Source organism: Procambarus clarkii, chromosome 36 (genome assembly GCF_040958095.1).
Source record: "Procambarus clarkii isolate CNS0578487 chromosome 36, FALCON_Pclarkii_2.0, whole genome shotgun sequence".
Classification (NCBI taxonomy): Eukaryota; Metazoa; Arthropoda; class Malacostraca; order Decapoda; family Cambaridae; genus Procambarus; species Procambarus clarkii.
Genome location: NC_091185.1, coordinates 31,627,632 through 31,643,447, shown reverse-complemented (window position 1 = coordinate 31,643,447; position 15,816 = coordinate 31,627,632). Strand labels below are relative to the sequence as shown.

The following is a 15,816-nucleotide window of genomic DNA, read 5'->3' as shown; positions in this document are numbered from 1 at the left end:
GGAGACAGTAGAGGGGCTAATGACAGAGGAGAGTCTAGAGACAGTGGAGAGTCTAGAGAGAGTGGAGGGTCTAGAGACAGTGGAGGGACTAGTGACATTAGAGGGTTTTGAGACATTGGAAGGTCTAGTGACAGTAGAGGGTCTAGAGACAGTGGAGGGTCTAGAGACAGTGGAGGGCCTAGAGACCGTGGAGGGTCTAGAGACAGTGGAGGGTCTAGAGACACTGGAGGGTCTAGAGATAGAGGAGTGTCTAGGGACAGTGGATGGTCTTGAGACAGTGGCCTGTCTAGAGACAGTGGAGGGTCTAGAGACAGTGGAGGGTCTAGAGACAGTGGAGGGTCTAGAGACAGTGGAGGGTCTAGAGACAGAGGAGGGTCTAGAGACAGTAGAGAGTCGAGAGACAGTTGGGGAACTAGTGACAGTAGAGGGTCTAGAGACAGTGGAGGGTCTAGAGACAGTGGAATGTCTAGAGACAGTGGAGGGTCTAGAGACAGTGGAGGGTCTAGAGACAGTGGAGGGTCTAGAGACAGTGGAGGTTCTAGAGACAGTGGAATGTCTAGAGACAGTGGAGGGTCTAGAGACAGTGGAGGGTCTAGAGACAGTGGAGGTTCTAGAGACAGTGGAGGGTCTAGACACAGTGGAGGGTCTAGGGACAGTGGAGGGTCTAGAGATAGTTGAGGGTCTAGTGACAGTGAAGAGTTTAGAGACAGTAGAAAGTCTGGAGATAGTAGAGCGTCTAGAGACAGTGGAGGGTCTAGAGATAGTGGAGGGTCTAAAGACAGCGGGTGGTCTAGAGATAGTAGAGGGTCTAGAAACAGTGGAGAGTTTAGAGATAGTAGAGAGTCAAGAGATATTAGAGGGTCTAGAGACAGTAGAGGGTCTTGAGACTGTAGGGGGTCAAAAGAAAGTGGAGGGTCTAGAGACAGGTGAGGGTCTAGAGACAGAGGAGGGTCTAGAGACAGTGGAGAGTCTAGAGACAGCGGAGGGTCTAGTGGCAGTGTAGGATCTAGAGACAGTGGAGGGTCTAGAGACAGTGGAGGTTCTAGAGACAGTGGAGGGTCTAGACACAGTGGAGGGTCTAGGGACAGTAGAGGGTCTAAAGATAGTTGAGGGTCTAGTGACAGTGAAGAGTTTAGAGACAGTAGAAGGTCTGGAGATAGTAGAGCGTCTAGAGACAGTAGAGGGTCTAGGGACAGAAGAGGGTCTAAAGTGAGAAGAGGGGTCTAGAGACAGTGGAGGGGTCTAGAGACAGTGGAGGGTCTAGAGGCAGTGGAGGGTCTAGAGATAGTGGGGTGTCTTTTGACAGTGTAGGGTCTAGAGACAGTAGTGAGTCTAGAGACAGTGGAGTGTCTATTGACAGTGGATGGTCTGGAGACAGTAGAGGGTCTAGAGACAGTAGAGGGGTCTAGAGACTGTGGAGGGGTCTAGAGACAGTGGGGGTCTAGAGGCTGTGGAGGGTCTAGAGACAGTAGAGAGTCGAGAGACAGTTGGGGAACTAGTGACAGTAGAGGGTCTAGAGACAGTGGAGGGTCTAGAGACAGTGGAATGTCTAGAGACAGTGGAGGGTTTAGAGACAGTGGATGGTCAAGAGACATTGGAGGGTTTAGAGACAGTGGAGGGTCTAGAGACAGAGCAGTGTCTAGGAACAGAAGAGCATCTAGAGGCAGTGGAGGGTCTATAGACAGTAGAGTGTCTAGAGACAGTAGAGGGTCTAGAGACAGTGGAGGGTCCAGAGACAGTGGAGGGTCTAGAGACAGTGGAGGTTCTAGAGACAGTGGAGGTTCTAGAGACAGTGGAGGGTCTAGAGACAGTGGAGGGTCTAGAGACAGTGGAGGGTCTTGAGACAGTGGAGGTTCTAGAGACAGTGGAGGGTCTAGACACAGTGGAGAGTCTAGGGACAGTGGAGGGTCTAAAGATAGTAGAGGGTCTAGAGACAGTGGAGGGTTTAGAGACAGTGGATGGTCAAGAGACATTGTAGGGTTTAGAGACAGTGGAGGGTCTAGAGACAGTGCAGGGTCTAGGAACAGTAGAGCATCTAGAGGCAGTGGAGGGTCTAGAGACAGACAGTAGAGAGTCTAGAGACAGTCGATGGTCTAGAGACAGTCGTGGGTCTAGAGACAGTCGAGGTTCTAGGGTAAATGGAGGGTCTAGATGCAGTGGAGGATCTAGAGAAAATGGAGGGTCTAGAGGCAGTAGAGTGTCTAGAGACAGTGGAGGGTCTAGAGACAGTGGATGGTCTAGAGGCAGTGGAGGGTCTAGAGATAGTAGAGGTTCTAGAGACGGTAGAGGGTTTAGAGACAGTGGAGGGTCTAAAGACAGTATAGTGTCTAGTGGCAGTGGATAGTCTAGAGACAGTAGAGGGTCTAGAGACAGTGGAGGGTCCAGAAACAGTGGAGGGTCTAGAGACAGTTTGGGTCTAGAGATAGTAGAGGGTCTAGAGACAGTAGAGGGTCTAGAGACAGTGGAGGTTTTAGAGACAGTGGAGTGTCTAGAGACAGTGGATGGTCTATAGACAGTGGTGGGTCTAGAAACAGTGGATGGTCTAGAGACAGTGGTGGGTCTAGAGACAGGTGAGGGTCTAGTGACAGAGGAGGGTCTAGAGACAGTGGAGAGTCTAGAGACAGTGGAGGGTCTAGAGACAGTAGAGGGTATAGAGACAAATGAGGGTCTAGGGACAGTGGAGGGTCTAGAGACAGGGGAGGGCCTAGAGACAGTGGAGGGTCTAGAGACAGTAGAGGGTATAGAGACAAATGAGGGTCTAGGGACAGTGGAGGGTCTAGAGATAGTAGAGGGTCGAGAGACAGTGGAGAGTTTAGAGACATTAGAGGGGTCTAGAGGGAGTAGAGGGTCTAAACAGTGGAAAGTTTAGAGACAGTAGAGAGTCTAGAGATATTAGAGGGTCTAGAGACAGTAGAGGATCTAGTCACAGTAGAGTGACTAGTGACAGTAGAGGGTCTAGAGACAGTCGAGAATCTAGTGAAAGTAGAGGGTCTAGACACAGTGGAGCGGCTAGTGACAGTGGAGGGACTAGAAACAGTGGAGGGTCTAGGGACAGTGGAGGGTCTAGAGATAGTTGAGGGTCTAGTGACAGTGAAGAGTTTAGAGACAGTAGAGGGGTCTAGAGATAGTAGAGGGTCTAGAAACAGTGGAAAGTTTAGAGACAGTAGAAGGTCTGGAGATAGTAGAGCGTCTAGAGACAGTACAGGGTCTAGAGATAGTGGAGGGTCTAAAGACAGTGGAGGGTCTAGAGATTGTAGAGGGTCTAGAGACAGTAGAGGTTCTAGAGACAGTAGAAGGTCTAGTGAGAGTCTAGGGTCTCGAGTCAGTGGAGGTTCTAAAGATATAGAGAGTCAAGAGATATTAGAGGGTCTAGAGACTGTAGAGGGTCTTGAGACAGAGGCGTGTCTAGAGACACTAGAGTGTCTAGAGACAGTGGAGGGTCTAGAGACAGTGGGTGGTCTATGGGCAATAGAGGGTCTAGAGACTGTAGAGGGTCTAGAGAAAGTGGAGGGTCTAGAGACAGGGGAGGGTCTAGAGACAGTGGAGGGTCTAGAGACAGTAGAGGGTCTAGAGACAGTGGGGGCGGGGACTAGTGACAGTAGAGGGTATAGAGACAGTTGAGGGATGAAAGACAATTGACGGTCTAGAGCCAGTGTAGGATCCAGAGACAGTAGAGGGAATAGTGACAGTAGAGGGTCTAGAGACAGACGAGAATCTAGTGAAAGTAAACTGTCTGGAGACAGTAGAGGGGCTAATGACAGAGGAGAGTATAGAGACAGTGGAGGGTCTAGAGAGAGTGGAGGGTCTAGAGACAGTAGAGGTTCTAGAGACAGTAGAAGGTCTAGTGAGAGTCTAGGGTCTCGAGTCAGTGGAGGTTCTAAAGATATAGAGAGTCAAGAGATATTAGAGGGTCTAGATACTGTAGAGGGTCTTGAGACAGAGGCGTGTCTAGAGACACTAGAGTGTCTAGAGACAGTGGAGGGTCTAGAGACAGTGGGTGGTCTATGGGCAATAGAGGGTCTAGAGACTGTAGAGGGTCTAGAGAAAGTGGAGGGTCTAGAGACAGGGGAGGGTCTAGAGACAGTGGAGGGTCTAGAGACAGTAGAGGGTCTAGAGACAGTGGGGGCGGGGACTAGTGACAGTAGAGGGTATAGAGACAGTTGAGGGATGAAAGACAATTGACGGTCTAGAGCCAGTGTAGGATCCAGAGACAGTAGAGGGAATAGTGACAGTAGAGGGTCTAGAGACAGACGAGAATCTAGTGAAAGTAAACTGTCTGGAGACAGTAGAGGGGCTAATGACAGAGGAGAGTCTAGAGACAGTGGAGGGTCTAGAGAGAGTGGAGGGTCTAGAGACAGTGGAGGGACTAGTGACAGTAGAGGGTCTTGAGACATTGGATGGTCTAGTGACAGTAGAGGGTCTAGAGACAGTGGAGGGTCTAGAGACAGTGGAGGGCCTAGAGACCGTGGAGGGTCTAGAGACAGTGGAGGGTCTAGAGACACTGGAGGGTCTAGAGATAGAGGAGTGTCTAGGGACAGTGGAAGGTCTTGAGACAGTGGCCTGTCTAGAGACAGTGGAGGGTCTAGAGACATTGGAGGGTCTAGAGACAGTAAAGGGTCGAGAGACAGTTGGGGGACTAGTGACAGTATAGGGTATAGAGAAAGTTGAATGTCTAGAAACTGTTGACGGTCTAGAGCCAGTAGAGGATCTAGAGACAGTAGAGTGACTAGTGACCGTAGAGGGTCTAGAGGCAGACGAGAATCTAGTGAAAGTAGAGGGTCTAGAGACAGTGGAGGGGCTAGTGACAGTGGAGAGACTAGAGACAGTTGAGGGTCTAGAGAGAGAAGAGGGTCTAGAGACAGTGGAGGGACTAGTGACAGTGGAGCGTCGAGAGACAGTGGAGGGTCTAGAGATAGTGGAGGGTCTAGAGACAGTGGAGGGACTGGAGACAGTGGAGGGTCTAGAGACAGTGGAATGTCTAGAGACAGTGGAGGTTCTAGAGACAGTGGAGGGTCTAGACACAGTGGAGGGTCTAGGGACAGTGGAGGGTCTAGAGATAGTTGAGGGTCTAGTGACAGTGAAGAGTTTAGAGACAGTAGAAAGTCTGGAGATAGTAGAGCGTCTAGAGACAGTGGAGAGTTTAGAGATAGTAGAGAGTCAAGAGATATTAGAGGGTCTAGAGACAGAGGGGGTCAACAGAAAGTGGAGGGTCTAGAGACAGGTGAGGGTCTAGAGACAGAGGATGGTCTAGAGACAGTGGAGAGTCTAGAGACAGGGGAGGGTCTAGTGGCAGTGGAGGATTTAGAAGCAGTGGAGGGTCTAGAGACAGGGGAGGGTCTAGAGACAGTGGAGGGTCTAGAGACAGTAGAGAGTCTAGAGACAAATGAGGGTCTAGAGACAGTAGAGGATCTAGACACAGTAGAGTGACTAGTGACAGTAGAGGGTCTAGAGACAGTCGAGAATCTAGTGAAAGTAGAGGGTCTAGAGACAGTGGAGGGGCTAGTGACAGTGGAGAGACTAGGGACAGTGGAGGGTCTAGAGATAGTTGAGGGTCTAGTGACAGTGAAGAGTTTAGAGACAGTAGAAGGTCTGGAGATAGTAGAGCGTCTAGAGACAGTGGAGGGTCTAGAGACAGTGGAGGGTCGAGAGACAGTAGAGGGTCTTGAGACAGTGGCGTGTCTAGAGACACTAGAGTGTCTAGAGACAGTGGAGGGTCTAGAGACAGTAGATGGTCTAGAGACAGTGGAGGGTCTAGAGACAGTGGGTGGTCTATGGACAATAGAGGGTCTAGAGACTGTAGATGGACTAGAGAAAGTAGAGGGTCTAGAGACAGGGGAGGGTCTAGAGAGAGTGGATGGTATAGAGACAATGGAGGGACTAGTGACAGTGGAGGGACTAGTGACAGTAGAGGGTCTAGAGACAGTGGAGGGCCTAGAGACAGTGGAGGGTCTAGAGACAGTGGAGGGTCTACAAACAGTGGAGGGTCTAGGGACAGTGGATGGTCTAGAGATAGTTGAGGGTCTACTGACAGTGAAGAGTTTAGAGACAGTAGAGGGGTCTAGAGATAGTAGAGGGTCTAGAGACAGTGGAAAGTTTAGAGACAGTAGAAGGTCTGGAGATAGTAGAGCGTCTAGAGACAGTGGAGGGTCTAGAGACAGTGGAGGGTCGAGAGACAGTAGAGGGTCTTGAGACAGTGGCGTGTCTAGAGACACTAGAGTGTCTAGAGACAGTGGAGGGTCTAGAGACAGTAGATGGTCTAGAGACAGTGGAGGGTCTAGAGACAGTGGGTGGTCTATGGACAATAGAGGGTCTAGAGACTGTAGATGGACTAGAGAAAGTAGAGGGTCTAGAGACAGGGGAGGGTCTAGAGACAGAGGAGAGTCTAGAGACAGTGGAGGGTCTAGAGACCGTGGAGAGTCTAGAGACAGGGGATGATCTAGTGACAGGGGAGGATCTAGAGACAGTGGAGGGTCAAGAGACAGTGGAGGGTCTAGAGGCAGTGGAGGGTCCTGAGACAGTAGAGGGTATAGAGACAAATGAGGGTCTAGGGACAGTGGAGGGTCTAGAGATAGTAGAGGGTCGAGAGACAGTGGAGAGTTTAGAGGCATTAGAGGGGTCTAGAGATAGTAGAGGGTCTAGAAACAGTAGAAAGTTTAGAGACAGTAGAGAGTCTAGAGATATTTGAGGGTCTAGAGACAGTAGAGGGTCTAGAGACAGTGGGGGCGGGGACTAGTGACAGTAGAGGGTATAGAGAAAGTTGAGGGATGAAAGACAATTGACGGTCTAGAGCCAGTGTAGGATCTAGAGACAGTAGAGGGACTAGTGACAGTAGAGGGTCTAGAGACAGACGAGAATCTAGTGAAAGTAAACTGTCTAGAGACAGTAGAGGGGCTAATGACAGAGGAGAGTCTAGAGACAGTGGAGGGTCTAGAGAGAGTGGAGGGTCTAAAGACAGTGGAGGGTCTAGAGACCGTAGAGGGTCTAGAGACAGTGGAGGGTCTAGAGACAGTGGAGGGTCTAGAGACCGTAGAGGGTCTAGAGACAGTGGAGGGTCTAGAGACACTGGAGGGTCTAGAGATACAGGAGTGTCTAGACACAGTGGAGGGTCTAGAGACAGTGGAGGGTCTAGAGACAGTGGAGGGTCTAGAGACAGTAGAGGGTCGAGAGATAGTTGGGGGACTAGTGACAGTATAGGTTATAAAGTTGAAGGTCTAGAAACTGTTGACGGTCTAGAGCCAGTAGAGGATCTTGAGACAGTAGAGTGACTAGTGACAGTAGAGGTCTAGAGACAGTCGAGAATCTAGTGAAAGTAGAGGGTCTAGAGACGGTGGAGGGGCTAGTGACAGTGGAGAGACTAGAGACAGTGGAGGGTCTAGAAAGAGTAGAGGGTCTAGAGGCAGTGGAGGGACTAGTGACAGTGGAGCGTCGAGAGACAGTGGAGGGTCTAGAGACAGTGGAGGGTCTAGAGACAGTGGAGGGTCCAGAGACAGTGAAGGGTCTAGAGACAGTGGAGGTTCTAGAGACAGTGGAGGGTCTAGAGACAGTGGAGAGTCTAGAGACAGTGGAGGGTCTAGAGACAGTGGAGGTTCTAGAGACAGTGGAGGGTCTAGAGACAGTAGAATGTCTAGAGACAGTAGAGGGTCTAGGGACAGTAGAGGGTCTGGAGACAGACAGTAGAGAGTCTAGAGACAGTGGAGGGTCTAGAGACAGTGGAGGGTCCAGAGACAGTGGAGGGTCTATAGAGACAGTGGAGGTTCTAGAGACAGTGGAGCGTCGAGAGACAGTTGAGGGTCTAGAGACAGTGGAGGGTCCAGAGACAGTGGAGGGTCTAGAGACAGTGGAGGTTCTAGAGACAGTGGAGGGTCTAGAGACAGTAGAGTGTCTAGAGACAGTAGAGGGTCTAGAGACAGTAGAGGGTCTAGAGACAGACAGTAGAGAGTCTAGAGACAGTGGAGGGTTTAGAGACAGTAGAGGGTCCAGAGACAGTGGAGAGTCTAGAGACAGTGGAGGGTCTTGAGACAGTGGAGGTTCTAGAGACAGTGGAGGGTCTAGACACAGTGGAGGGTCTTGGGACAGTGGAGGGTCTAAAGATAGTTGAGGGTCTAGTGACAGTGAAGAGTTTAGAGACAGTAGAAGGTCTGGAGATAGTAGAGCGTCTAGAGACAGTAGAGGGTCTAGGGACAGAAGAGGGTCTAGAGATAGTGGAGTGTCTTTTGACAGTGTAGGGGCTAGAGACAGTAGTGAGTCTAGAGACAGTGGAGTGTCTATTGACAGTGGATGGTCTGGAAACAGTAGAGGGTCTAGAGACAGTAGAGGGGTCTAGAGACAGTGGAGGGGTCTAGAGACAGTGGGGGTCTAGAGGCTGTGGAGGGTCTAGAGATAGTAGAGGGTCTAGAGACAGTGGAGGGTTTAGAGACAGTGGATGGTCAAGAGACATTGGAGGGTTTAGAGACAGTGGAGGGTCAAGAGACAGTGCAGTGTCTAGGAACAGTAGAGCATCTAGAGGCAGTGGAGGGTCTAGAGACAGTAGAGTGTCTAGAGACAGTAGAGGGTCTAGAGACAGACAGTAGAGAGTCTAGAGACAGTGGAGGGTCTAGAGACAGTGGAGGGTCCAGAGACAGTGGAGGGTCTTGAGACAGTGGAGGTTCTAGAGACAGTGGAGGTTCTAGAGACAGTGGAGGGTCTAGAGACAGTGGAGGGTGTAGAGACAGTGGAGGGTCTTGAGACAGTGGAGGTTCTAGACACAGTGGAGGGTCTAGGGACAGTGGAGGGTCTAAAGATAGTTGAGGGTCTAGTGACAGTGAAGAGTTTAGAGACAGTAGAAGGTCTGGAGATAGTAGAGCGTCTAGAGACAGTAGAGGGTCTAGGGACAGAAGAAAGTCTAGAGTGAGAAGAGGGGTCTAGAGACAGTGGAGGGGTCTAGAGACAGTGGAGGGTCTAGAGGCAGTGGAGGGTCTAGAGATAGTGGAGTGTCTTTTGACAGTGTAGGATCTAGAGACAGTAGTGAGTCTAGAGACAGAGGAGTGTCTATTGACAGTGGATGGTCTGGAGACAGTAGAGGGGTCTAGAGACAGTGGAGGGGTCTAGAGACAGTGGGGGGTCTAGAGGCTGTGGAGGGTCTACAGATAGTAGAGGGTCTAGAGACAGTGGAGGGTTTAGAGACAGTGGATGGTCAAGAGACATTGTAGGGTTTAGAGACAGTGGAGGGTCTAGAGACAGTGCAGGGTCTAGGAACAGTAGAGCATCTAGAGGCAGTTGAGGGTCTAGAGACAGTAGAGTGTCTAGAGACAGTAGAGGGTCTAGAGACAGACAGTAGAGATTCTAGAGACAGTCGATGGTCTAGAGACAGACAGTAGAGAGTCTAGAGACAGTGGAGGGTCTAGAGACAGTGGAGGGTCCAGAGACAGTGGAGGGTCTAGAGACAGTGGAGGTTCTAGAGACAGTGGAGGTTCTAGAGACAGTGGAGGGTCTAGAGACAGTGGAGGGTGTAGAGACAGTGGAGGGTCTTGAGACAGTGGAGGTTCTAGACACAGTGGAGGGTCTAGGGACAGTGGAGGGTCTAAAGATAGTTGAGGGTCTAGTGACAGTGAAGAGTTTAGAGACAGTAGAAGGTCTGGAGATAGTAGAGCGTCTAGAGACAGTAGAGGGTCTAGGGACAGAAGAGGGTCTAGAGTGAGACCAGGGGTCTAGAGACAGTGGAGGGGTCTAGAGACAGTGGAGGGTCTAGAGGCAGTGGAGGGTCTAGAGATAGTGGAGTGTCTTTTGACAGTGTAGGGTCTAGAGACAGTAGTGAGTCTAGAGACAGTGGAGTGTCTATTGACAGTGGATGGTCTGGAGACAGTAGAGGGTCTAGAGACAGTAGAGGGGTCTTGAGACAGTGGAGGGGTCTAGAGACAGTGGGGGTCTAGAGGCTGTGGAGGGTCTAGAGATAGTAGAGGGTCTAGAGATAGTGGAGGGTTTAGAGACAGTGGATGGTCAAGAGACATTGGAGGGTTTAGAGACACTGGAGGGTCAAGAGACAGTGCAGTGTCTAGGAACAGTAGAGCATCTAGAGGCAGTGGAGGGTCTAGAGACAGTAGAGTGTCTAGAGACAGTAGAGGGTCTAGAGACAGACAGTAGGGAGTCTAGAGACAGTGGAGGGTCTAGAGACAGTGGAGGGTCCAGAGACAGTGGAGGGTCTAGAGACAGTGGAGGTTCTAGAGACAGTGGAGGTTCTAGAGACAGTGGAGGGTCTAGAGACAGTGGAGGGTGTAGAGACAGTGGAGGGTCTTGAGACAGTGGAGGTTCTAGACACAGTGGAGGGTCTAGGGACAGTGGAGGGTCTAAAGATAGTTGAGGGTCTAGTGACAGTGAAGAGTTTAGAGACAGTAGAGGGTCTGGAGATAGTAGAGCGTCTAGAGACAGTAGAGGGTCTAGGGACAGAAGAGGGTCTAGAGTGAGAAGAGGGGTCTAGAGACAGTGGAGGGGTCTAGAGACAGTGGAGGGTCTAGAGGCAGTGGAGGGTCTAGAGATAGTGGAGTGTCTTTTGACAGTGTAGGGTCTAGAGACAGTAGTGAGTCTAGAGACAGAGGAGTGTCTATTGACAGTGGATGGTCTGGAGACAGTAGAGGGTCTAGAGACAGTAGAGGGGTCTAGAGACAGTGGAGGGGTCTAGAGACAGTGGGGGGTCTAGAGGCTGTGGAGGGTCTACAGATAGTAGAGGGTCTAGAGACAGTGGAGGGTTTAGAGACAGTGGATGGTCAAGAGACATTGTAGGGTTTAGAGACAGTGGAGGGTCTAGAGACAGTGCAGGGTCTAGGAACAGTAGAGCATCTAGAGGCAGTTGAGGGTCTAGAGACAGTAGAGTGTCTAGAGACAGTAGAGGGTCTAGAGACAGACAGTAGAGAGTCTAGAGACAGTCGATGGTCTAGAGACAGTCGTGGGTCTAGAGACAGTCGAGGTTCTAGGGTAAATGGAGGGTCTAGATGCAGTGGAGGATCTAGAGAAAATGGAGGGTCTAGTGGCAGTAGAGTGTCTAGAGACAGTGGAGGGTCTAGAGACAGTGGATGGTCTAGAGGCAGTGGAGGGTCTAGAGATAGTAGAGGTTCTAGAGACGGTAGAGGGTTTAGAGACAGTGGAAGGTCTAAAGACAGTAGAGTGTCTAGAGGCAGTGGATAGTCTAGAGACAGTAGAGGGTCTAGAGACAGTGGAGGGTCTAGAAACAGTGGAGGGTCTAGAGACAGTGGAGGGTCTAGAGACAGTGGAGGGTCTAGAGACAGTAGAGGGTCCAGAAACAGTGGAGGGTCTAGAGACAGTGGTGGGTCTAGAGATAGTAGAGGGTCTAGAGACAGTAGAGGGTCTAGAGACAGTGGAGGTTTTAGAGACAGTGGAGGGTCAAGAGACAGTGGAAGGTCTAGAGACAGTGGAGTGTCTAGAGACAGTGGATGGTCTATAGACAGTGGTGGGTCTAGAAACAGTGGATGGTCTAGAGACAGTGGTGGGTCTAGAGACAGTGGAGGGTCTAGAGACAGTGGAGGGTCTAGAGACAGTAGAGGGTCCAGAAACAGTGAAGGGTCTAGAGACAGTGGTGGGTCTAGAGATAGTAGAGGGTCTAGAGACAGTAGAGGGTCTAGAGACAGTGGAGTGTCTAGAGACTGTGGATGGTCTATAGACAGTGGTGGGTCTAGAAACAGTGGATGGTCTAGAGACAGTGGTGGGTCTAGAGACAGTGGAGGGGATTAGATGCAGTGAAGGGTCTATAGACAGTGGAGGATCTGTATATAGTGGTGGATCCAGAGACCGTGGAGGATCTAGAGACGGGGCTTATCAGGAATTATGTCTCTTTGTTCTCATTATAACGGTGATAATATTGTGACAATAATATATCTGTTAAGCGTGAGTGCGCTCAACACATAAGATACATGAACAATAGAGGATTAATAGATCAGACAAGTACAATGACTGAAGCCACTAATACACAGAGCATTTTGGGCATAAATTAAAATGTAATTAGCTGAACAATGTACAAGTTTAATTGGGTAAAATATCTGACTAAAGTAGACGGTAACAATAATGAATTGATGAATTGAATTAGATAATAATAACAATATATTTTGTGTTGTTTGGAAACTGTATTTTTTTTTTTTAACAGAACCAACTTAGTAAGTAATTTGAAACTGAAGGAGAGATTAAACGTATCATATGACCTTTTTATCATATGTAGACATGACATTTTTAGTAACAGAATATATTTAGTAATTAATGTTCACAATACAATCAAAAGTCAGGACGAAATGTCAAATGAGATGAAATGAGTAAGGTTGGTTACATACAGTTAATTAGTTAGTTCTTAGTTTCTCTTTAAAACTTGTTTAGAGAAATATAGTTTGTTTTGTCATTAGAAAGGTCGTTCCACAGTGGAGTGTCTGTAGTGTGCTTCCTTGTGAAGCACACAAGATATGCACAGCATTTCTGCTTTTGTTAAATCGCAATATTTAATATATTCAAAGATTATTTTAAGTAACCCGGTCAGGAGCCGGCCGGCCGAGCGGACAGCACATTGGTCGCGTGATCCTATGGTCCCGCGTTCGATCCCGGGCGCCAGCGAGAAACGATGGGCAGAGTTTCTTTCATCCTGATGCCCCTGTTACCTAGCAGTAAATAGGTGCCTGGTAGTTAGTCAGCTGTCACGGGCTGCTTCCTCAGGGTGGAGGCCTGGTCGAGGACCAGGCCGCGGAGACACTAAAGCCCCGAAATCAACTCAAGATAACCCGAGTGCTGTCTGGAGGTGAAGTTTATTATTGTTCTAATTACTGATTCGTGTTGAATAATTAATGGCGGAATGTAAGTTAGAGCGATATAAATGCAAACCACATAATCTGGAGGTGAGATGTGATTATATGTGTGAATGAGAGTGTTAGGATGGCAGGGCGAGCTACGTCGTTTCCTATGATTCCTAATGTTTTAGAATCTTGTTTGCTATATATGTATATGTCACTGGAAATTTAACGTTTTATGTTCTAAGTCAACATTAAAATAGGAGAAATAATTTAAAAACATAATATATAAGTAACTAATCATCTAAAACCATAACTAACTTAACTATCATAATAAGATTTAGTTAGTTAGGTAACTAAAACAAAATTTAACATACAAATGTTCAGGCAATATTCGTGTCTTAGTCCAGTAGTTGTTTAACCCTCAGAAAACCAGAGCGAAATGTCATGCAGCCACCTGGAGCATGGCAGGTGGAACTATAGTCATGATAATAATTGTGTTCTGAAAAATTAGAAGCTATTTATAAGGAAAATGGGTTCTAAAGGAAATTGGAATTATGTGCCATAGTAGGAAATTGTAACGTTCTAGAGAGAAAAATTTTATTATCCACTATATCAAAATTTCAAGAAATTTAGCCAAACACTCATATATTGCCTTTTTCTTTTCAGTAATAAGAAAATGGATGGATGAGCAACAAGTCAACATCACCTCTGGTGAGTACCTGTTCATCTTTTCAAATATGGTTTCTTATGGGATTTAGTCTATCTTACTCCCGCTAGTCCCTTAAAAGCTAAATTTTCAAATAATTTCTACTTTTCAATATTTCGTTTACAGTTATAATGGAATTTCCACATTTGCCATATTAAAAATCATTTGCTATGATAAAACCGTAGATTTTTATGGTAATTGCTCAACACTGGCTCACAGTAGATCTTCATGTTTAATGTTTGTCATAATAATAATAATAATAATAATAATAATAATAATAATAATAATAATAATAATAATAATAATAATAATAATAATCATAACATAGGATAAAAACCCACACTTGTGTATTTGTGATTTTTTTTGTAAAGAATTTACACCAAGTCTTTTGCACTCTCCTCAGTGCTTTGTCAAGGTCTGAGTGTGTGATTAGGATGAGACTTACACCTCAACGTCTAATCTAATTTCTGTGCGCTTCAGTAGTAGTCAGGGGAAATTGAAAATTCCTGCATAGCAGCAGTAGTTGCTTCTGTAATCTTTCCATATTAAGACCACTCATAGCTGAGTGAATAGAGCTTCGGTCTCACACCCGTGGGGTCCTTGGCTTGAGTCTCCTAGAGCTCAGGTGAATTAAATATTTTTTTCCACGGAAATGTGGATGACAATATAATAATAATAATAAGGTTTATTCAGGTTAAAGTATACACATACAAAATGAGTTAAAACAGAATGTTGGATTTCTAGATAGACCTTGTGTATACTATGCCTAGAGCCACTAATACATACAGCGTTTCAGGCAAGAAACCAACTAAATAATAATAAACAAATTAATCCAACATGATAATATGATAGATCTCAATGGTTATGTCTTGAACAGTTACACAAAAATTAGAAGCATAATTTTATATAAATAACAATGAAACACTTATATATGGGTCTCAGTAGAGACCAATGACAACACCCCGTAGTGTTGGGATGTGATAGCTGGCCTCAGATATGTCGAAGGTCTCCATACTGTCGAATAATTCAACTAATTACAGGAAATTTCCCTGTTTACCGTTGATTATTGTTTGTGTAATATCTCAGTATTCCAGGTATTACTGTTCCTCAGCTCTATGTAATTAATAATTAATAATTAAGCATATAATTAATTTACCTTCCTTCTAGCTTGAACAGTGACCATAAATTATTACCCATGTACTCTTAGGTCACTTGGAACAGATATAACCTGCATGGCAGGCAAGTCTAAGTGAGGTTTTCTAAAGTTTTACCATAATTATTACTTTTGATGATAGAAGTTTTGTTAATATTTTTAAGAATACTTTAATGTTAACTGTCACTTATGACACTAAACTGAACTCTAATTAAGTTCTGAAATCATATTTTCCAATGCTGATTTGTTTGGAAATATTTGCTCTTATGTCTTGAAGAACACTCTAATATTTATTGAGCAGTTAATTGTATATATTACACAATCACATGCAGAAATCTAGAACAATTTCCAGACTGTTTCAGGAGTCTTTTTCATACAGCATGTGGTAGAGTTCACACGAAGTAACAACATTCTAGATCTTGTACTAACATCAGAAGAGGTAATGATTGATGAAATTCAGGTAGGGAAGAAAGTTAACCCCCTCATGTGATCACCATATTTTAAGATGGACTGCAAATTCAAAAAAAAAAAAAACATCAAGGTTTATGATGATAAATTTCTTGATTACCTTCGAGGTGAATATCAAGGAATGAGAGGAACTCCAAAACATCTCTTGGAGGGATCTAATAGGTGAAAACGACATGGAAGCGTCTTGGCTAAAGAAAGTCAACACGGAACTGGTTCAAAAATGTGCCCAAAAAAGGAAGAAGAAATGATAGAGAACTAGATGGCTAACAGCCACCACACCCACTCCTGTAGATGCCCACTCACCTTCCGACCATCATGCCCTTCTGCTGGCATCCATCCAACAACATTATTAGTAACATTATTATTGCAATAATGGAAGGATTAGTGAAGGATTTGGTGAGTCTGGTTGGAGCTCTGGGAGCAGAGATGGATTCCCTGCGGGAGGAGGTACGACGGTTGAGACTTCGGGAGGAAACAAAGGAGGAGACCAGTGTTGACGGGACCTCATCGTGGAGAGTCGTGAAGGACAGGGGTCTTAAGATGACCTTGACATGGCCGCCTACAGACGCCCTAAGGACAGCAAATTCATTTGCCGTGTTGGAGGACGAGTGCTGTGGTGAGCCTGCAGTTCACTTGGAACGGAAATCAGCGAGGAGCGGCGGAGCGCAGGCTCCTCAGGCTGCTCAGAAACTTAAGGAGGTACCGAGGCGAATTTTGGTTGTGGGAGATTC

The 15,816-nt window shown here is 47.0% G+C and overlaps 1 protein-coding gene across 1 annotated transcript in view; it reads left to right on the top strand.

The window, feature by feature from the left end:
* The window catches only part of LOC138371631 (techylectin-5B-like), a gene marked incomplete at its 3' end in the record, with an annotated part of 122,696 nt that overhangs the window by 27,172 nt on the left and 79,708 nt on the right, over nucleotides 1–15,816 (top strand). Inside the window, 1 exon segment of the mRNA XM_069336631.1 lies at nucleotides 13,425–13,469. Within this exon segment, the coding sequence (XP_069192732.1) occupies nucleotides 13,425–13,469 (45 nt within the window).